The 23,544-nt window shown below is 37.6% G+C and overlaps 1 protein-coding gene across 1 annotated transcript; it reads left to right on the top strand.

The window, feature by feature from the left end:
• The first annotated feature begins 18,857 nt into the window (after nt 1–18,857).
• On the top strand, nt 18,858–19,811 carry LOC104991208 (olfactory receptor 13C3). Its single transcript, XM_010843610.1, has one exon. The coding sequence runs from the start codon at nt 18,858–18,860 to the stop codon at nt 19,809–19,811; it is 954 nt and encodes a 317-aa protein (XP_010841912.1).
• Nucleotides 19,812–23,544: the final 3,733 nt, after the last annotated feature.

Raw genomic sequence — 23,544 nt, 5'->3', positions numbered from 1 at the left:
AAGATTTATTTAGTCTGTTTTCAAATAATGGACATATACCATGCGTTGACAATTTTTTAAAAATTAGGATTGTGAGGTTTTTAGGATTGTGGGAGTATTTTAGGATTGTGAGGTTCTCTCTGAGAAAGAAAGACCTTTCAGTACACTAGAAAGAATCAATAGCAGAAGAACTAGGGAAGAAGAATGGATAAGTGAATTTACTGCTGCAAAACAGATTATAGAAAAAAGAATGAAGAAAATGAAGACAGTCTAAGATACCTCTGGAACAATATTAAACACCTGAACATTCACATTGTACTGATCTCAGGAGGAGAAGAGAGAAAGGACCTGAGAAAATGATTGAAGAGATAGTAGCTGAAAACTTCCCTAACATGGGAGAGGAAATAACCAGGTCCAGGAAGTGTAGAATCTGGGCAGAATAAACCCAAGGAGGAACAAACCATGACATATAGTAATCAAACTAACAATAATTAAAGATGAAGATAAAATATTAAAAGTAACAAGGGAACAATGACAAATAACACACAAAGGAACTCCCATAAGGTTATCAACTGATTTCTCAAGAGAAACTCTGCAAACCAAAAGGGAATGGAAAGACCTATTTAAAGTGATGAAAGGAAAGAATCTACAGCCAAGAATACACTTGCTGAGAATACCCAGCAAGACTGTCATTCAGACTTGACAGAGGAAACAAAAGTTTCACAGACAAGCGAAAATTAAGAGAATTCAGCACCACCAAACGAACTTTACAACAAATGTTAAAAGAACTTCTCTAAGCAGGAAACACAAGAAAAGGAAAAGACCTACAAGAAATAAAACCAAAACAATTAGGAAAATGGTAAAAGGATCATACATGTCAATAATTACCCCAAATGTAAATGGATTAAGTGCACCAACCAAAAGACATAGACTGGCTAGGCAGATGAAAACATGTGCGTGTATGCACTTTCACTTACCACATCACTCTACTTAACCCCCAAATTCTATGTAGTTATTTTGTATTGTTAAGTTAATCATGTTTCCATTATGGGTTGCAGTTTTAGTTATCTTTTATTTTTTGCCTGGCTATTGATTATGGAAACTTATAAACATCTTTTACTATTGTGATTATGTAACTATTCCACTTGCTGGTGCTGTCTGAGGGTGACTGAGAGTTTTATTTTCTAAGAGGATATACAACTTGGAGAGTAATAAGGTCTCATAGCCGCCAGAAACTACATCTGAACATGTCCATTTGTTTGCATACAGGGCAAGCCTGGCTCGCCTAGCACAGGAGGGGTCTCTTGACCTCCTCTCAGTTCCCGGGCTCCACACAGGGGTCAGGCTTTGCACCTGGAGGCATGAGGCACAAAAAGGTGGACATTGTGGGGCCGGGAACATTAGCAAGAGCTTCAGCTCCAGCTGCCTGGAACTCTAGCCTCAGTTTTTCCACAGTCCCATGGAGACATGGTCGAGAACCTACCTTGGTTTGTTCTGGTTCCCTGATAGCTCACTTGGTAAAGAATCCACCTGCAATGCAGGAGACCCTGGTTTGATTCCTGGGTTGGGAAGATCCCCTGGAGAAGGGATAGGCTACCCACACCAGTATTCGTGGGCTTCCCTTGTGGCTCAGCTGGTAAAAAATCTGCCTGCAATGTGGAAGACCTGGGTCCAATCCCTGGGTTGGAAAGACCCCCTGGAGAAGGGAAAGGTAATCCACTCCAGTTCTGACCTGGAGAATTCCATGGACTGTATAGCCCACGGGGTCACAAATAGTCAGACACAACTGAGCAACTTTCACTATGTAACTATTGTTTGTTTTAATACCAGTGTATCATGATTGAATAACAGAAAATAATATTTCTTTATTACTACAACTACCATTTAATAGAAAATCCTGTAATCACTTTTAAAAATCCAACTGCACTTTAGAATTTTTTTGGAATTTGTTTAAAAATACAAATGCGCTGGTATTGGTTTTGTTCTCCAGAACTCCAGATGTGATTCTAACAAGCAGCTCTGTTTTATTTTTTTTTTTTAATTTTATTTTATTTTTAAACTTTACATAATTGTATTAGTTTTGCCAAATATCAAAATGAATCTGCCACAGGCATACATGTGTTCCCCATCCTGAACCCTCCTCCCTCCTCCCTCCCCACACCATCCCTCTGGGTCGTCCCAGTGCACCAGCCCCAAGCATCCAGTATCACGCATCGAACCTGGACTGGCAACTCGTTTCTTACATGATATTCTACATGTTTCAATGTCACTCTCTGAACTATATGATGATCTTTAACTTCTATCTAGTTTCACTTTTCTATTTCATATTCAGTGCTCCTATTTCATTAAGTTTATGTTTTCCAGTTTCTCCATCTCTTTGTTGTTCTTTCTCAAGTGTTTATCAAATGTAGTAGAAAAGATTTTATATACATATATATATATAAAAATAGTATGTATAATATATACACATATATAAGAAAACTTATGAATTTTTGCTTAGCCAAAAAATTCATGCCAGTTTGGTCCCACTTGTTTGGCTAAGTATAAATAGAATGCTAGATTCCTAATTTATATTCACTCAAAAACTTTGATATATTTCCATTTATTCTTGCATCTGGTTTTACTGATGAATGTCTAGAAAACTTATTATTTTGGTGATTTTTTAAAAAAAAATGAATGAGGCTTGAAACTTCCAATCTAATTCTGAGAATAAAAAGAAATACTATGTTGTAAAAAATAATACCAGGAAATTAACATGTGATAAAGTATCACGAACAAAGCTAGTGGAGGTGATGGAATCCCAGTTGAGCTATTTCATATCCTGAAAGATGATGCTGTGAAAGTTCTGCACTCAATATGCCAGCAATTTGGAAAACTAAGCAGTGGCCACAGGACTGGAAAAGGTCAGTTTTCATTCCAATCCCAAAGAAAGGCAATGGCAAAGAAAGCTCAAACTACCGCACAATTGCACTCATCTCACACGCTAGTAAAGCAATGTTCAAAATTCTCCAAGCCAGGCTTCAGCAGTACGTGAACTGTCAACTTCCAGATGTTCAAGCTGGTTTTAGAAAAGGCAGAGGAACCACAGATCAAATTGCCAACATCTGCTGAATCATCAAAAAAGCAAGAGAGTTCCAGAAAAACATCTATTTCTGCTTTATTGACTGTGCCAAAGCCTTTGACTGTGTGGATCACAATAAACTGTGGAAAATTCTGAAAGAGATGGGAATACCAGACCATCTGACCTGCCTCTTGAGAAACCTATATGCAGGTCAGGAAGTAACAGTTAGAACTGGACATGGAACAACAGACTGGTTCCAAATAGCAAAAGGAGTACATCAAAGCTGTATATTGTCATCCTGCTTATTTAACGTATATGCAGAATACATCATGAGAAACGCTAGGCTGGAAGAAGCACAAGTTGGAATCAAGATTGCCAGGAGAAATATCAGTAACCTCAGATATGCAGATGACACCACCTTTATAGGCAGAAAGTGAAGAGGAACTAAAAAGCCTGTTGATGAAAGTGAAAGAGGAGAGTGAAAAAGTTGGCTTAAAGCTCAACATTCAGAAAACTAACATCATGGCATCTGATCCCATCATTTCATGGGAAATAGATGGGGAAACAGTGGAAATAGTGGCAAACTTTATTTTTCTGGGCTCCAAAATCACTGCAGATGGTGATTGTAGCCATGAAATTAAAAGTCGCTTACTCCTTGGAAGGAAAGTTATGACCAGCCTAGATAGCATATTCAAAAGCAGAGACATTACTTTGCCAACAAAGGTCCGTCTAGTCAAGGCTATGGTTTTTCCAGTAGTCATGTATGGATGTGAGAGTTGGACTGTGAAGAAAGCTGAGCGCCGAAGAATTGATGCTTTTGAACTGTGGTGTTGGAGAAGACTCGTGAGAGTCCCTTGGACTGCAAGCAGATCCAACCAGTCCATCCTAAAGAAGATCAGTCCTGGGTGTTCATTGGAAGGACTGATGCTAAAGCTGAAACTCCAGTACTTTGGCCACCTCATGCAAAGAGTTGACTCATTGGAAAAGACCCTGATGCTGGGAGGGATTGGGGGCAGGAGGAGAAGGGGACGACAGAGGAAGAGATGGCTGGATGGTATCACTGACTCGATGGACATGAGTTTGAGTGAACTCCAGGAGCTGGTGATGGACAGGGAGGCCTGGCGTGCTGTGATTCATGGGGTCGCAATGAGTTGGACATGACTGAGTGACTGAACTGAACTGAAAGTATTATTAACTAAAGATTTTGTTCAAATTTCACAAAATTTTGTGCAAGTATCCATTGTTTTCTTACCTTATTCTGCATTGTACTTATTTACACTGAGCAGCTTCCAACAAAATATGATAAATTCTCTTTTCATTTTTTCTGTTACAAATATTTTCTAATTTTCCTTGTTATGACTTCTTAGATTCACCCATCATTTAAAAGTGGACAATTTAGTCTCCAAATATGGAGTTTTAAAAATATATTTGATATTAATTTCTCATTTAAATCCTTCATTATCTGCAATTACCTTTGTTTTCTTTGCATCTTTTAACTTTATTGACGCTTTCAATAGCCAAGTCAAAGATCTCTCTTGGTAAATGTCACACTGCACTCAAAAATATGTGGGTTATTTTCAAATACCTTTTGATATGGATTTCTAAAATTAATTCCATAGTGATAAGAGAACAGACTTCGTATGATTTCAATACCTTTAGACCATGACATTGTTGCATCTTGTTTTATGTCCCTGATAAGTTCCAGTGTCTCCTGGTTTATAGTCTATGGGAATCTGAATAGAATTTGTATCCTGCTATTGTGGGAAAATTGTATCAATCTTAATTATGTTGAATTGGTTCATAGTGCTTTTCAGAGCACTATCCTACTTTTATGTCTATTCATTTTACTAATTTTTGAGAGTTTGTTACTAAAACTCCAATTAACATTCTTTTTTTTTTCCAATTAACATTCTTAATTTATCTACTTAAAAAATAATTGTAATAAGTGGTGGAACTATATGTAACTATGTTTTGTATGTTCCAGTAAGTCAGTCAGTTCAGTCACTTAGTTGGGTCTGATTCTTTGCTACCCCATGGACTGCAGCACACAAGGCTTCCCTGTCCATCACCAACTCTTAGAACTTCCTTAAACTCATGCCCATGGAACTGATGATGCCATCCAACCATCTCATCCTCTGTTGTCCCCTTCTCCTCCCACCTTCAATCTTTCCCAGCATCAGGGTGTTTTCCAATGAATCAGTTCTTTGCATCAGTTGCCCAAATTATTGGAGTTTCAGCTTTATCATCAGTCCTTCAAATGAATATTCAGGACTGATTTCCTTTAGGATGGACTGGTTTGATCTCCTTGCTGTCCAAGGGACTCTCAAGTCTTCTCCAACCTCTGAGGTATCTGTATCTGAGGTTACTGATAATTCTCAAACAGCACAGTTCAAAAGCATCAATTCTTCAGCACTTAGCTTTCTTTATAGTCCAAATCTCACATACATACATGACTCCTGGAAAAACCATAGCTTTGACTAGACAGACCTTTGTTGGCAAAGTAATGTCTCTGCTTTTTAATATGCTGTCTACGTTGGCCATAACTTTTCTTCCAAGGAGCAAGTGTCTTACTGTCATGACTGCAGTCACCATCTGCAGTGATATTGGGGCCCCAAAAGGTTTAAGTCTCTCACTGTTTCCATTGTTTCCCCATCTATTTGCCATGAAGTGATGGATAGATGCTATGATTGTAGTTTTCTGAATGATGAGTTTTAAGCCAACTTTTTCACTTTCCTCTTTTACTTTCATCAAGAGGCTCTTTAGTTCTTCTTTGCTTTCTGCCATAAGGGTGGTGTCATCTGCATAACTGAAGTTATTGTTATTTCTCTCAGCATTCTTGATTCCAACTTGTGATTCATCCAGCCCAGCATTTCTCATGATGTACTCTGCATATAAGTTAAATAAGCAGTGTGACAATATACAGCCTTGATGTACTCCTTTCCTGATTTGGAACCAGTGTTATTCCATGTCCAGTTCTAACTGTTGCTTCTTGACCTGCATACAGATTTCTCAGGAGGCAGGTCAGGTGGCCTGGTATTCCCATCTCTTTCAGAATTTTCCACAGTTTATTGTGATCCACACAGTCAAAGCTTTGGCATAGTCAATAAAGCAGAAGTAGATGTTTTTCTAGAACTCTCTCACTTTTTCGATGATCATAATTATTAGTTGTAATTAAAAGAATATTAGATCATAAATTACATTCTTAGGATACCAAATTCCAAATTCTAAATCTTCCACATGCTGTGAAGGAGAGGGCTGCACTACTTTTCAGAATCTAGGTTTACTCATCTGTTATCAGTAGCTTCTTCATAGATTCCATGAGTGAATCAAGAGATATGATATGATGAAAGCAATTTGCAAGCTAAATGTGATATCCAAATGTTTGTTCATTGATTTTCAACATATATATATATATAACAGTGGCTTAGTTGTATGCCACACAATATAATTAGGGATGGTGGGAAAAAAATAAATCTTTTTTTTGTTGTTCAGTTACTAAGTCATATTGGACTGTCTGTGACATCATGGAAAATAGCACCCTACGTTTCTGTGCCCTCCAGTATCTCCTGGGGTTGCTCCAATTCATGTCTATTGAGTTGGTAATGCTATCTAACCATTTGATGCACTGTTGCCCCTTCTCCTTTTGCCTTCAGTCTTTCCCAGCATAGGGACTTTTCCAATGAGTTGACTCTTCAAATCAGGTGGGCAAAGTATTGGAGATTCAGTTTCAACATCAATCCTTCAAATGAACATTCAGGGTTGATTTCCTTTAGGATTGACTAATTTGATCTCTTTGCAGTCCAAGGGACTCTCAAGAGTCTTCCCCAGAACCACAGTTCAAAATTATTGGTTCTTTGATCAATCTTATTTATGATCCAACTCTCTCATCTGTACATGACTACTGGAAAAACCATAGCTGACCATATGGACTTTTGTTGCCAAAGTGATATCGCTGCATTTTAATATGCTATCCAGGTTTGTCATTCCCAAGGAGCAAGTTTCTTTTAATTTCATGGCTGCAGTCATTTTCTGAACTGATTTAGGAGCCCAGAAAAATAAAATCTGTCACTGTTTCCACTTTTCCCCCTTCTATTTGCTATGAACTGATGGGACCAGATGCCACAATCTTAGCTTTTTGAATGTTGAGTTTTAAGCCAGTTTTTTCCACTCTCCTCCTTCACCTTAATCAAGAGGCTCTTTAGTTCCTCTTCACTTTCTTCCATTAGGGTATTATCTTCTGCATATCTGAGATTATTGATATTGCTCACAGCAATCTTGATTCCAACTTGTGATTCATCCAACATGGCATTTCACACGATGTACCCTGCATATAAGTTAAATAAGCAGGGTGACAATATACAGTCTTGTTGTACTCCTTTCCCAATTTCGAACCATTCAGTTGTTCCATGTCTAGTTCTAACTGTTGCCATTTGATCTGCATACAGCTAAGGTGGTCTGGAATTCCCATTTCTTTAAGAATTTTCCACAGTTTGTTGTAACCCACACAGTCAAAGGCTTGACCATAGTCAGTGAAGCATAAGTAGATGTTTTTCTGGAACTCCTTTCCTTTCTCCGTAATGCAAAACAAACAAACAAACAAACAAAAACAACAACAACAACAAAACTTGGCAATATGATTTCTGGTTCTGCTGCCTCTTTGAAATCCAGCTTGTATATCTGCAAGTTCTCTGTTCACACACTGCTGAAGCCTAGCATGAACAATTTTGAGCATAAACTTGCTAGCTTGTGAAATGAGCACAATTGTACTACAGTTTGAACATTGTTTGGTTTGAACATTGTTTGCCCTTCTTTGGTATTGGAATGAAAACTGACATTTTCCAGTCCTGTGGCTACTGCTGAGTTTTCCAAATTTGCTGACACATTGAGTGTAGCACTTTAACAGCATCATCTTTTAGGATTTTAAATAACTCAGCTGGAATTCCATCACCTCCACTTGCTTTGTTCATCATAATGCTTCCTAAGGCCCAGTTGACTTTATACTCCATGATGTTCAGCTCTAGGTGAGTGACCACAGAATCATGGTTATCTGAGTCATTAAGAACTTTTTGTGTTATTCTTCTGTGTATTCCTGCCACCTCTTTATAATTTCTTCTGCTTCTGTCAGGTCCTTAATATTTCTGTCCTTTATCATGCCTGTCCTTGCATGAAATATTCCTTTGCCATCTCCGATTCTTTTGAAGAGGTCTCTTTTCTTACCCATTCTATTGTTTTCTCTATTTCTTTGCATTGATCATTTAAGATGGCCTTCTTATCTTTCCTTGTTCTTCTCTGGAACTTTGCATCAGCTGGGTACATCTTTCCCTTCCTCCCTGGCCTTTTACTTCTCTTTTGTCTGCTATTTGTAAAGCCTCCTAGACAACTACTTCGCCTTCTTGCATTTGTTTGTGTTTTTCCCTTTGTAATGGTTTTGGTTACTGTCCCCTTTACAATGTTATGAACTTCTGTCCATAGTTCTTCAGTCACTTTGTCTACCAGATCTAATCCCTTAAATCTATTTATCACCTCCACTGTATAACTATAATGGATTTGATATAGATCATACCTGAATGGCCTAGTGGTTTTCTCTACTTTCTTTAATTTAAATTTGAATTTGCAATAAGGAGCTCATGATCTGAGCCACAGTCAGCCCCAGGTCTTGTTTTTGCTGACTTTACAGAACTTCTGCAGAACTTCTCTTTGATTGCAAAGATTATAATCAGTCTGTTTTTGATACTGACCACCTGGTGATGTGGTAGAGTGGTCTTTTGTGTTGTTGGAAAAGGGTGTTTGCTATGACTAGCTTATTTTCTTGACAAAACTTGTTAGCCTTTGCTTTGCTTAATTTTGTACTCCAAGGCCAAACTTGCCTTTTATTCCTGGTATCTCTTGACTGCCTACTTTTGCATTCCAATCCTCCATGATGAAAAGGACATCTTTTTTTGGTGTTAGTTCTAGAAGGTCTTATAGGTCTTCATGCTGCTGCTGCTACTGCTAAGTCACTTCAGTTGTGTCCGACTCTGTGCGACCCCATAGACGGCAGCCCACCAGGCTCCCCCGTCCCTGGGATTCTCCAGGCAAGAACACTGGAGTGGGTTGCCATTTCCTTTTCCAATGCATGAAAGTGAAAAGTGAAAGTGAAGTTGCTCAGTCGTGTCCGACTCTTAGCGACCTCATGGACTGCAGCCTACCAGGCTCCTCCGTCCATGGGATTTTCCAGGCAAGAATACTGGAGTGAGGTGCCATTGCCTTCTCCAATAGGTCTTCATAGAACCAGTCAACTTCAGCTTCGTTGGCATCAGTAATTGGGGCATAGACTTCGATTACTGTGATGTTGAATGGTTTGCCTTGGAAATGAACTGAGGTCATTCTGTCGTTTTTGAGATTGTTCCCACGTACTACATTTCAGACTCTTGTTGACTATGAGGGCTACTCCATTTATTCTAAGGGATTCTTGCCCACAGTAGTAGATACAATGGTCATCTGAATTAAATTTGCTCGTTCTCATCCATTTTAGTCATTGATTCCTAAGATGTTGATGTTTACTCTTGCCATCGGCTACTTGACTGCATCCAATTTGCCTTGATTCATGGACCTAACATTCCAGTTTCCTGTGTAATATTTTTCTTTACAACATTTGACTTTACTTTCACCACCAGACACATCCACAACTGAGGATTGTTTCTGCTTTGACCCAACCACTTCATTCTTTCCATAGTTATTAGTAATTGCACTCCAGTCTTCCCCAGTAGCCTATCTGACACCTTCCAACTTGGAGGGCTAATCTTCTGATGTCATATCTTTTTGCCTTTTCTTGTTTATGGAGTTCTCCCAACAAAACTACTAGAGTGCTTTGCCATCTCCTCTTCCAGTAGACCACGTTTTGTCAGAATTCTTCATTATGAGCCATCTGTCTTGGGTGGCCTTGCATGGCATGGCTCATAGCTTCATTGAGTTACACAAGCCCCCATGACACAACAAGGCTGTAATCCATGAAGGGGGAGTACCATTGACTTATTTCTGTTTCTTGATGAGAAATTTTCCACATTTAACTGTGAAATATAATGTCAGCTTTGATTCTGTTATATATAGCCTTTATTAAGTTGAGATGTATTCCTTATGTACCCAACTTACTGATTTTTTTAATCATGAAAAAATATTGTAATTTTATCAAATTCTCTTTTCTGCCTATATTGGAGATTATCATGTAATTTTAATCTTTTATTCTATTATTGTGATGTATTGCATATATTGACTTGTGTATGTTGAACCATCTTTGCATTCCAGTGATAAATCTCACTTGATCATCGTGTATGATTCTTGTAATGTGCTTTTAAATTCAGTTTGCCAATATTTAGCTGAGAATTTTTGCATCTATATTCTTTGCATCTATATTCTTCAGGGATATTGGTCTATAGTTTTTTTTTTTTTCCTTGTAGTGTCCTTATCTGACTTTGGTGTGAGGGTAATGTTGACCTTTGAAAATAAGTTTGGGAGTTCTCCTTCTCCTTTCTTTATTATTATTATTCTTTTTTGATGAATTTGAGAAGGATTGATATTAATTCTTTAAATGTTTGGTGAAATTTACCAGTAAAGCATCTGGTCCTGAGTCTGTTTTTATTGCTATGCTATGCTATGCTATGCTATGCTAAGTCACTTCAGTTGTGTCTGACTCTGTGCGACCCCATAGATGGCAGCCCACCAGGCTCCCCTGTCCCTGGGATTCTCCAGGCAAGAACATTGGAGTGGACTGCCATTTCCTTCTCCAATGCATGAAAGTGAAAAGTGAAAGTGAAGTCTCTCAGTCGTGTCCGACTCTTAGCGACCCCATGGATTGCAGCCTAACAGGCTCCTCCGTCCATGGGATTTTCCAAGCAAGAGTACTGGAGTGGGGTGTCATTGCCTTCTCCGTGTTTTTATTGGGGGGTTTATAATTATTAGTCTCATCAGATTGTCTGTACCTTCGTGATTCATTCTGGGTAAATTGCTTCTTTCCAGGAATTTATAAATTTCTTTCAGGTTATCTAATTTATTGGCATATAATTGTTCATAGCAGTCTCTTATGGTCCTATGTATTTCCTTACTATCATTTATAACGTGTTATTTTTTATTTCTGATTTTATGTATTTAAGTCTTCTCTCTCTTTTTTTTACCCTAGCTGAAGGCTTTATCAATTTTATCTTTTTTAAAAAGCTACCTCTTATGTTTATCAATCTTTCATCTTGTTTTTCTGGTCTAACTTCATTTATTTACACTCTGAGCTACGTATTTCCTCCTTATAACTAACTTTGGGCTTGATTTTTCTTCTATTTCTAGTTCCTTGAAGTTAAAGTTAGGTTATTTGAGATCTTTCTTTTCCTTTTATACATGTATTTATCATTATAAACTTCTCTTTCTGAATTGCTTTTGCAGTACTTTATCTGTTTTAGTGTGTATTTCCATTTTCATTTATTTCAACATATTTTTTAACTTCCCTTTGGATTTTTTTCTTTCTTTTACACTTTGGTTACTCATAGGTGTGTTGTTTTGTTTTCACATATTTGTAAATTATCCAGCTTTCCTTTGGTTGGTTTCTAATTTCATACCATTGGGTATGAAAAAAAAGATACTTGATATGACTTCAGTCCTCTTACATATGCCAAGGCTTGTTTTGTAGCCTATGATAGACATTTTTGTGATCTATCCTGGAGAATGTTCCATGTGCACTTGAGAGGAATGGATATTTTGCTGCTCTTGGATAGACTGTTCTGTATATGTCTTTAGGTCCATTTAGCTGAAAGTATGACCTAAATCCAATATTTTCATGTTAATTTTATGCCTATATGATCTATCCCTTGCTGAAAGTGGGGTATTGAATCCCCCTACTATTTTTGTGTTACTATTTCTACCTTCATATCAGTTAGTGTTTACTCAATATATTTAGGTGCTTTTTTTGTAGGGTGCTTATATAATTGCTATGTTTCCTTGATGAATCCACTCCTTTATCATTATATAATGAACTTCTTTGTCTCCCATTAAAATTTCTGTGTTAAAGTCTATTTTATCTGATCTAAGTATAGATACCCCCATTGTTTTTTGCACTGTATTTGCATGGAATATATTTTGCCATCCATCCCCTCACTTTCAGTTCATGTGTGTCCTTAAAACTGAAGTTTTAAGGCAAAATATTGTTGGGTATTATATTTTTGTTTGTTTTTATTTTTAATTGGAGGATAATTGCTTTACACTGTTGTATTGATTTCTGCTATACAACGTGAATCAGCTCTAAGTATGCATATATCCACTTCCTCTTGAGCTGAAATGAAGTGGATGACCCTAGATCCTGTTATACGTAGTGAAATTAGCCAAAAAGAGAAAAAAAAATATATATTAATGTATATATGGAATATAGAAAAATGTTACTAATGAACCTATTTGCAAGGCAGAAATAGAGTTGTAGATGTAGATAATGGACTTGTGTACATAGTGGAGGAAGGAGAATGTGGGAAGAATTGAGAGAGCAGCATTGATATGTACACTACCATGTTTAAAATAGATAGCTAACAGGAAGAAGCTATATAGAATAAGGTACTCTGCTCAGTGCTCTGTGATGACCTAGAGGGGTGGGATGAAGGCAGAGACTCGAGGGTCTTTTTTTCCCCTAAATTCATCCAGCCACTTGGATCTTTTGATTGGAGATTTCAATCCATTTACATTTAGAATAATTTTTGATATGTAGTGACTTACTAATACCATCTTATTAATTACATTATGACTTTTACATATTTCCATTTTTCCTTTTTTACTCTTGCTGCCTACTTTTATGGATGTTGATTTTCCCTGTGATATGCTGATTCTCTTCTCTTTATCCTTTGTGAATTTATCATGGTTTAAATTTATAGTTATCATATAGCTTACATAAAACATATAATAGTCTATTTTATGCTGATAGAAACTTAACTTCAGTTGCATACAAAAACTCTGCCCTTTAAGTCCTCATTTTTATGTTTTTAGCAGGACATTTTGCCTATTTTTATAGTCTATATTTATCAGAGTAATTTTTAATGCCCTTTTCCTTTAGTCTTTATACTATATTTATTTATTTTAATTTATTTATTTTAATTTTATTTTATTTTTAAACTTTACAATATTGTATTGGTTTTGCCAAATATCGAAATGAATCTGCCACAGGTATACATGTGTTGCCCATCCTGAACCCTCCTCCCTCCTCCCTCCCCATACCATCCCTCTGGGTCATCCCATTGCACCAGCCCCAAGCATCCAGTATCGTGCATTGAACCTGGACTGGCGACTCATTTCATACATGATATTATACATGTTTCGATGCCATTCTCCCAAATCTTCCCACCCTCTCCCTCTCCCACAGAGTCCATAAGACTGTTCTATACATCAGTGTCTCTTTTGCTGTCTCGTATACTATATTTAAATGGCTGATATAACATCCTATTGTAGAATTAGAATTGTATCAAACTGTTTCAAAGTGCTGAATATTTTTACATGTTTTCATGTTATTAATTCAGTTCAGTTCAGTTGAGTTGCTCAGTTATGTCTGATTCTGCAACCCCACGGACTGAAGCACACCATGCTTCCCTGTCCATCACCAACTCTGGGAGCTTGCTCAAACTCATGTCCATCAGGTTGGTGATGCCATCCAACCATCTCCTCCTCCGTCATCCCTCTACTCCTGCCTTCAGTCTTTCTCAGCATTGGGGTCTTTTCCAATAAGTTGGTTCTTTGCATAAATTGGCCAAAGTATTGGAGCTTCAGCTTCAGCATCAGTCATTCCAATGAATATTCAGGACTGATTTTCTTTAGGATGGACTGGTTGGATCTCCTTGCTGTCCAAGGGATTCTTAAGAGTCCTCCAACACCACAGTTCAAAAGCATCAATTCTTTGGCACTCAGCTTTCTTGATGGTACACCTCTCATATCCATACGTGATTACTGGAAATACCATAGCTTAGATTATATGGACCTTTGTCAGCAAAGTAATGTCTCTGCTTTTTAATATGCTGTCTAGGTTTGTCATAGCTTTACTTCCAAGGAGCAAGTGTCTTTTAATTTCATGGATTCAGTCACCATCTGCAGTGATTTTGGAGTTCAAGAAAATAAAGTCTCTCGCTATTTCCATTGTTTACCCATCTGATTGCCTGAAATGATAGGACCAGATGCCATGATCTGGATGGCATTCTTGGATGTTGAGTTTTAAGCTAACTTTTTCACTCTCCTCTTTCACTTTCATCAAGAGGCTTTTGAGTTCCTCTTCACTTTCTGACATAAGGGTGGTATCATCTGCATATCTGAGCTTATTGATATTTTTCCTGGCAATCTTGAAACCAACTTGTGATTCATCCAGTCCAGCATTTCTCATGATGTACTCTGCATATAAGTTAAATAATCAGGGTGACAATATACAATCTTGACGTACTCCTTTCCCAATTTGGAAGAAGTCTGTTGTTCCGTGTCCGGTTCTAACTGTTGCTTCTTGACCTGCATTCAGTAACTCAGGAGGCAGGTCAGGTGGTCTGGTATTCCCATCTCTTTCAGAATTTTCCATTTTGTTGTGATCCACATAGTCAAAGACTTTATGCGTAGTCAGTGAAGTAGAAATATATGATTTTTCTGGAATTCTCTTGCTTCTTCTATGATCCAATGGGTGTTGGCAATTTGATCTCTGGTTCCCCTGTCTTTTCTATATCCAATTTGAACATCTGGAAGTTCTCGGTTCACATACTGTTGAAGCCTCGCTTGGAGAATTTTGAGCATTACTTTCCTAGCGTGTGAGATGCGTGCAATTGTGTGGTAGTTTGAATGTTCTTTGGCCTTTCTTTGGGCTTGGAATGAATACTGACCTTTTCCAGTCCTGTGGCCAGTGCTGAGTTTTCCAAATTTTCCAGCATATTGAGTGCAACACTTTCACAGCATCATCTTTAAGGATTTTAAATACCTTAGCTGAAAATCCATCACATCCACTAGTATTGTTCATAGTGATGCTTCCTAATTAGCGTTCTGTCATGTCATCTTGAAGAACTCCTTTTAGCATTTCTGGTAAAGTGAGCCATGGTGCTAAATTCCTTCAGCTTTGTTTTTGTGTGAAAGTCATTATTTCTTCTTTATTTCTGAAGAGTAACTTTGCCAAAGGTTGGTATTATCTACAGTATAACTCAATAAAATTTCCTAATACATTTAGTTCAGTAATGAATTATTTATCTACCTGAATTCATACCTTAAACTGCCCATTCTGTACTTCTTGCCCTCTTACTCCTCTCTCTCCTGCTTACCCTCTTCCTCCTACTCTTTTTCTTCTTTACTTTGTGTCCTTAAACATATGGATTCCCTTTTGCGCTGTGAATTTATTTTATTGCTTTTCAGTGTCTTTTTCCATTACAAAAATGGTGATGCCATCCTGCACAAAATTGACCTATCTAAAATAATGAATATAAAAAAGCAAAAACATTAAATTTGTCATTGAACTCACAATGAATTGAATTGATTACTTTTCAATTCAAGCATTTCATTTTGATAATTTTCATTTGAATTAATAAATTCTTACTTTGAATTAACATTATTTTGGTAATAAAAATTTGAACTAAAAAGCTCTCACATTTCATGAAATTACTTTGGTGAACATTTGCTCCTGTTTTCAAATGTTACATGGGTAGAAGAATGTCATTTCAATTTGGAGTTTTAGTTCAGCCACAGTTTGTTCCCAAAACCACTCTTAATTGTGTCTGTGGGACAATGTCCCTAATGCACCAGAAGGTTCCCATTCCATTGATCTCTCATTCCAACTTTAAATTGCTTTGGGAACAGGGGAACAATTACAACTGTTGCATAACAAATATTTATTCTTCCATGTCTGAGGAATCAAGCATTGTTTGTTGATCCTGATCTTAATTCAGAATGCTGACAGTAAGTACTGACAAGAAACATAGCAAGTTCTTTTAGGAGGTAGAAATAATTTATCAATAATAATAGTAAATCTTGATTTTCATGACATTGTATCTTTTCAGTCTGTAGTTAAAGCTATCATTTAGTAGTAATTTGTAATGTGAATAGCCTGATGAAATACAGGTATAAGTTTATCACTAAAATACAGCTGTGAATCATTATGACTATTACTATTTCATTATTATTTGTACACTCTGTTAATCCTTAATTTCCATATGCTATCTCATTATTTCCTAAAAATATTCCTCTAAGGAAAGTAAGGCAAATATTTTTATCATTTTACAAATGAGAAGACAGCTATAAATTAGAGGCAGAGAACCTCAAACCAAAGACTTTGGTTCTAATCTGAGATGCTTTTCCACTATACAAAACCCATGTCACATATATTTTTAATAAATATTAAATTATCCTCTATAGTTACAATGCATAAATGGTAATAATTTATATAAAATGGCTGTTAGTATTGACTGAAAGATAGTTTAAAAAGCTAAAACTTGATGTTGATGAACAAATGTGATATGTTAAAGTTTTCCTGATCATTAATTCACAAATACTGCATGGGAAAATTGCTTGAGTTTAGAAAATAAGCCTTCACCAAGTCAGTCAGAACCCATCTATTATGTGCTGACACTATTAGATTTAGGTGTAGAAGGATGAACAAGACAAATAAGCTCCTTCCCTCATGTCTCTCGTTACCTCACAATATAACAACATAAACAGTTTAAAGTGCTGGGAGCAGAAGTAAACCAAATGTAGCAAAACAAGCCTAGTTCAAGGTGTGTTTGACTTAGTGAGAGATTTCTGCCTAGGATGGAAAGGCTTGGAACAGATGACTGAAAGAAGCAGTTTAGATAACCTCAGATGCATTGTCATTGCAATTGTCTGGAAGAGGAAGACAACAGTCACTGCAGTCCTGGATTCAAAGAGCCTGGTTAAAACATCTTCTTGTATCCTGGTAAATCTTGCTATATTCTTCCATTTCTGTTAGTGATTGGTCTGATCAGGGTGCTCATGTTCCTTATCCAGTGCATCCTCTCACCAATTTCTGAGCCTCATTGGGGAGAATTTTGACTTGTCATGTGAAGTAGTATAGGATAAGTGTAGGATTTTTGCCTCCTTGTTCCTGGCACTGTTGAATGAAGGTCAATTTGACTTTGTGACCCTGACTATTCTAAGGTTCTCACTAACAATAGCCTGCTGTTGATACATGATTTTTATACAAATTTTAATGCTACCAGTTAGGCGAAGTTGTAATCTAAAGATAATGGACTATGAATATTGCTTGTTCCTGATTTTAGTCATGTGACATCAGCCTAGTGAACTAATTTCAAGCCTAAAATATGACACGCAAGATCCTGAAGTAAGAAATTGTTGCATTAATGAAATGAAGGTTTTTCTTCTCTTTCTCTTCTTTAAGGAAAATTCTTTCCTTAAGCTGAACAAATAAAAATTTACAATATCATTTGGGCTAAAGTTTTCATCTCCAAAATTGAGGTTTTATATTCCCTTGTTGTCTTTCTCTTCAAAGTTGTGGTATTTCTGTGGTATATTCTAAATTGTTCCTTAGTATGAATCCCTCTGTTGAATTGGATTTCTGATTCTAAGTAATATCTGCTATATAGTGATTTCCTCAACTACTATCACATGGCAAACTAAGTGACAGAGTGGGTGAAAAGTGGCTATGCTGAAATCCTCAAATTATTAGCCATGTGAGGACTAAGCTTGTGATTTTGACCAATGTCAAATATGGTGGTGATTACTAAAAGATCAGTTTTTACATCCAGTCAGTAATGTGACAACCACATTAATCTAAATATCTTAATTCCTTTTATTGAGTTTCTGCTAAAAGTCTTATAAAATCCTACTGTGTGATGACTCATGTGTATACTAAAAATAGTGGTGCTGTGAACTACACTTGATCTGAGCTTTGAGCCCCACTTTATTATTTACTATGTGGTTAACCTTGGAAAAATTCCATTTTTTAATATTTGAAAAATGGGGATAGTACAAACAATGATTATATTCTGTTAAACATAAAATAGTGCATATATCCATGTATACCTATTTATAAAAAAATATTTAAACACTTTTGCTGTTCTCTTAGGTTGACTTAAGTGGATAAATTATGAAGATACACTCTGAAGCCACAGAGTAAAAATAAGCGAAGAGACTATGTAATGTTCTCCAAAGGTTGTCTGTAACATTCGTGTGGAGCTGGTCTATGCAGTGGTCTTGTCATAGGTACAGTCACACAAGAAACTAAGAGGAGCTGGAATATGAAATCAACAGATATCTGTGTTAAACAGATGTTAAATTTCAGTTTATGCTATTCAATTTATTATGACTAAGTATCTATAAAACAATTAAGGTGACTAATATATACTATGCAGTGTCAGGCATAGAAAGATGTATGCCCCCCGAAAATCAGAGTTTCCATGAATTTTGATCATCGTGAATTGCAATTTAAAATTTCCAGTCCTATTGAGTGGTATTTGCCATCTCAACTCTTTACTTTCTAGGGCAGATAAAGTCAGGCTTATGATTACTAATTAGTCAGGAGTTTTAGAAACATCAACCCAGGAACATGTCCTCAACAGCAGCAAAAGTTACTTCTATATGTTTCTTTAATCATAGGGAGATCTTCACATAGTGGCAATGGAATAGATACTTTAATCATTACCAATTTTATTGTATTTTGTTGATACACATTGTTGAAGATAACTGGACTTTAGGGCTTCAAGCAAATACTCCTTATAATACATTCTTTAAAAACCAATTGTTCAGGTAATGTGTAACATGTAACACTTGTTTCCTGACAGTGAATATATCTTACAGAAGATCTTTCTTTGACATCCTGAAAGCAGAGGACATGGATAAAATTAACCAGACATTTTTGCTAGAATTTCTTCTTCTGGGTCTTTCTGAATACCCAAAGATTGAGATTGTTTACTTTGTTGTAATTCTAAGTATGTATCTAGTTGTTCTAATTGGCAATGGTGTTCTGATTACAGCAAGCATCTTTGATTCCCATCTTCACTCCCCCATGTACTTCTTCCTGGGAAACCTCTCTTTTCTGGATATCTACTATACATCTTCCTCTGTTCCTTCAACTTTGGTGAGCTTAATCTCAAAGAAAAGGAACATTTCCTTCTCTGGATGTGCAGTGCAGATGTTTTTTGGATTTGCTATGGGTTCAACAGAGTGTTTGCTCCTTGGCATGATGGCTTTTGACCGCTATGTGGCCATCTGTAACCCTCTGAGATACCCTGTCATCATGAGCAAGGTGGTGTATATCCTGATGGCTTCTGTTTCATGGCTCTCTGGCGGAATCAACTCAATTGTACAAACATCTCTTGCCATGCGATTGCCTTTCTGTGAGAATAATGTAATCAATCATTTCACATGTGAAATATTAGCTGTTCTCAAGCTAGCTTGTACTGATATATCTCTCAATATTATCACCATGATGGTATCAAATATGGCATTTCTAGTTCTTCCACTGCTGGTCATATTTTTCTCCTACATGTTCATCCTCTATACCATCTTGAGAATGAACTCAGCTACAGGGAGACATAAGGCCTTTTCTACCTGCTCAGCACATCTGACTGTGGTAATTATATTTTATGGTACCATCTTATTTATGTATGCCAAACCTAAGTCTCAAGAACTGCATGGAGAAAACAAGTTGCAAGCTTCTGACAAGCTCATTTCCCTGTTTTATGGTGTAGTGACTCCCATGCTAAATCCTATAATCTACAGCTTGAGGAATAAGGATGTAAAAGCTGCTGTAAAATATTTGCTAAACCAAAAACCTATCCAATAAGTGAGAAGGTAATAGGCAGGAAGGCCAGGGGTCTCCAAATGGAGGAAATAGCCTGCAACTGTCAGACATTTTTCTCTCTCTTAAGCGGCAGGAGGAAACAAACTAGGGATATTTTTTTCCTTCTCTATACAAATTTAACAGGAGGTTTCTCTTAAAATGGACTTCCCTGGTGGCTCAGACGGTTAAGCGTCTGTGTACAGTGTGGGAGACCTGGGTTCCATCCCTGGGTCGGGAAGATCCTCTGGAGAAGGAAATGGCAATCCACTCCAGTACTATTGCCTGGAAAATCCCATGGACAGAGGAACCTGTTAGGCTACAGTCCATGGGGTCGCAAAGAGTTGGACATGACTGAGTGACTTCACTTTCACTTTCTCTTAAAATACTGTGTTGCCGTAATGACACCTGGTTTCACCTGAAGTTAACTATTCTCAAACCTTGAGATAACCAATGCATTTTTCTTATGGAAATGTTTGTCTTAAGCTATGCTAATGTACTATACATTTATCCCAAACTCTGTCTTCAAGTTGGTTTGCCTCATGGCTTAGAACCTACTTGACAAACCAGTATGTAATACTCAGATATTGTTCCCCTAATCTATGTAAATGAAACTATTTGTATGGTAATCTGTCCTTCTACAAGATTCAAGTTAATCATTTTATGGCCCAGGATGAACCATTTGGTGCCAAGATTATCCCAAAATACATCTTATGGGTGAGGGGCCTGGTGCCATTCTGAGTTTTAAGACATTCCTTTCTTTCATTAACAGACTGCTAGTGACTATATAACATCCAGCTGAAGACTAGCAAGGGGGTACTCTTTTTGACCCCTTCTGATGCCTACGTCAGAAGCTTTCTCTATCTCCTTTATACTTTAATAAAACATTATTACACAAAACTCTGAGCGATCAAGCCTCGTCTCTGGTCCGGGATTGAATTCTTTTCCTCTGGAGGCCAAGAATCCCGGCTGTCTTTTCATTCAGCAACAACCTTTCATAAATATTTCAAGAAATGTAGATCTTTGTGCAATAGACACAAAGATGGACTTCTAGGTAAATAAGTATGACCTTTTGGGGGGAAATCATGGTTTAGGAGAGATTTTTTTCTTCCCTTCACTGACTTACTCTGCTAGAATTACTCAGAACTATAGACTGCAACCACCCTGGCTTCCAGTGTTATCAGGTTTCACAAGTACCATCAGTTCAGTTCAGTCCCCACAAGTACCATCAGTTCAGGACAGTCCCTCATGTCCGACTCTTTGCGACCACATGAACCAAGCATGCCAGGCCTCCCTGCCCATCACCAACTCCCAGAGATCACTCAAAACCATGTCCATTGAGTCGGTGATGCCATCCAACCATCTCATCCTCTGTTGTCCCCTTCTCCCCCTGCCCTCAATCTTTCCCAGCATCAGGGTCTTATCAAATGAAACAGCTCTTTGCATCAGGTGGCCAAAGTATTGGAGTTTCAGCTTCAACATCAGTCCTTCCAATGAACACCCAGGACTGATCTCCTTTAGGATGGACTGGTTGGATCTCCTTGTAGTTCAAGGGACTCTCAAGAGTCTTCTCCAAAACCACAGTTCTGAAGCATCAGTTCTTCAGGACTCAGCTTTCTTTATGGATCAAGTCTCACACTTATACATGACCACTGGAAAAACCATAGCCTTGACTAGACAGACCTTTGTTGACAAAATAATGTCTCTGTTTTTAATATGCTATCTAGGTTGGTCATAACTTTCCTTCCAAGGAGTAAGTGTATTTTAATTTCCTGGCTGCAGTCACCATCTGCAGTGATTCTGGAGTGCCCCAAAATAAATCCAGCCACCATTTCACCATCTATTTGCCATGAAGTGATGGGACAAGATGCCATAATCTTCGTTTTCTGAATGTTGAGCTTTAAGCCAACTTTTTCACTCTCCTCTTTCACTTTCATCAAGAGACTCTTTAGTTCTTCTTCACTTTCTGCCATAAGGGTGGTGTCATCTGCATATCTGAGGTCATTATTTCTCCCAGCAATCTTGACTCCAGCTTGTATTTCCTCCAACCCAGCATTTCTCATGATGTACTCTACATATAAGTTGAATAAGCAGGGTGACAATACACAGCCTTGACGTACTCCTTTTCCTATTTGGAACCAGTCTGTTGTTCCATGTCCAGTCCTAATGGTTGCTTCCTGACCTGCATACAGGTCTCTCAAGAGGCAGGTCAGGTGGTCTGGTATTCCCGTCTCTTTCAGAATTTCCAATTTATTGTGATCCATGCAGTCAAAGGATTTGACATAGTCAATAAAGCAGAAATAGATGTTTTTCTGGAACTCTCTTGCTTTTTCGATAATCCAGCAGATGTTGGCAATTTGATCTCTGGTTCCTCTGCCTTTTCTAAAACCAGCTTGAACATCTGGAAGTTCACGGTTCATGTATTGCTGCAGCCTGGCTTGGAGAATTTTGAGCATTACTTTCCTAGCGTGTGAGATGAGTGCAATTGTGCGATAGTTTGAGCATTCTTTGTCATTGCCTTTCTTTGGGATTGGAATGAAAATGGACCTTTTCCGTCCTGTGGCCACTGCTGAATTTTCCAAATTTGCTGATTTATGGAGTGCATCACTTTCACAGCATCATCCTTTAGAATTTGAAATAGCTCAACTGGGATTCTGTCACCTCCACTAGCTTTGTTCATAGTGATGCTCCCTAAGACCCGCTTGACTTCACATTCCAGGATGTCTGGCTCTAGGTGAGTGATCACACCATCATGATTATCTGGGTTGTGATGATCTTTTTTGTACAGTTCTTCTGTGGATTCTTGCCACCTCTTAATGTCTTCTGCTTCTGTTAGGTCCATCTCATTTCTGTCCTTTATTGAGCCAATCTTTGCATGAAATGTTCCCTTGGTATCTCTACTTTTCTTGAAGAGATCTCTAGTCTTTCCCATTCTATTGTTTTCTTCTATTTCTTTGCATTGATCACTGAGGAAGGCTTTCTTATTTCTCCTTGCTATTCTTTGGAACTCTGCATTCAGATGCTTATATCTTTCCTTTTCTCCTTTGCTTTTCACTTCTCTTCTTTTCACAGCTATTTGTAAGTCCTCCTCAGACAACCATTTTGCCTTTTTGCATTTCTTTTTTTTGGGGATGGTCTTGATCCCTGTCTCCTGGACAATCATGAACCTCTGTCCATAGTTCATCAGGCGCTCTATCAGATCTAGTTCCTTAAGTTTATTTCTCACTTCCACTGTATAATATAAGGGATTTGATTTAGGTCATACCTGAATGGTCTAGTGATTTTCCCCACTTTCTTCAATTTCAGTCTGAACTTGGCAATAAGGAGTTCATGATCTGAGCCACAGTCAGCTCCTGGTCTTGTTTTTGCTGACTGTAGAGAGCTTCTCCATCTTTGGCTGCAAAGAATATAATCAGTCTGATTTCAGTGTTGGCCATCTGGTGATGTCCATGTGTAGAGTCTTCTCTTGTGTTGTTGGAAGAGGGTGTTTGCTATGACCAGTGCATTCTCTTTGCAAAACTCTATTAGCCTTTGCCCTGATTCATTCTGTACTCCATGGCCAAATTTGCCTGTTATTCCAGGTGTTTCTTGACTTCCTACTTTTGCATTCCAGTACCCTGTAATGAAAAAGACATCTTTTTTTGGGGTTTTAGTTTAGAAGGTTTTGTAGGTCTTCATAGAACTGTTCAACTTCAGCTTCTTCAGTGTTACTTGTTGGGGCATAGACTTGGATTACTGT

The sequence above is a fragment of the Bison bison genome, unplaced genomic scaffold (assembly GCF_000754665.1).
Source record: "Bison bison bison isolate TAMUID 2011002044 unplaced genomic scaffold, Bison_UMD1.0 scf7180017864183, whole genome shotgun sequence".
Classification (NCBI taxonomy): domain Eukaryota; kingdom Metazoa; phylum Chordata; class Mammalia; order Artiodactyla; family Bovidae; genus Bison; species Bison bison.
This window is presented reverse-complemented; position numbering and strand designations above follow the sequence as displayed.

Bases quoted from the DNA above. Each gene is read 5' to 3' on its own strand.
- LOC104991208 (XM_010843610.1), top strand. From the start codon at position 18,858: ATGGATAAAATTAACCAGACATTTTTGCTAGAATTTCTTCTTCTGGGT.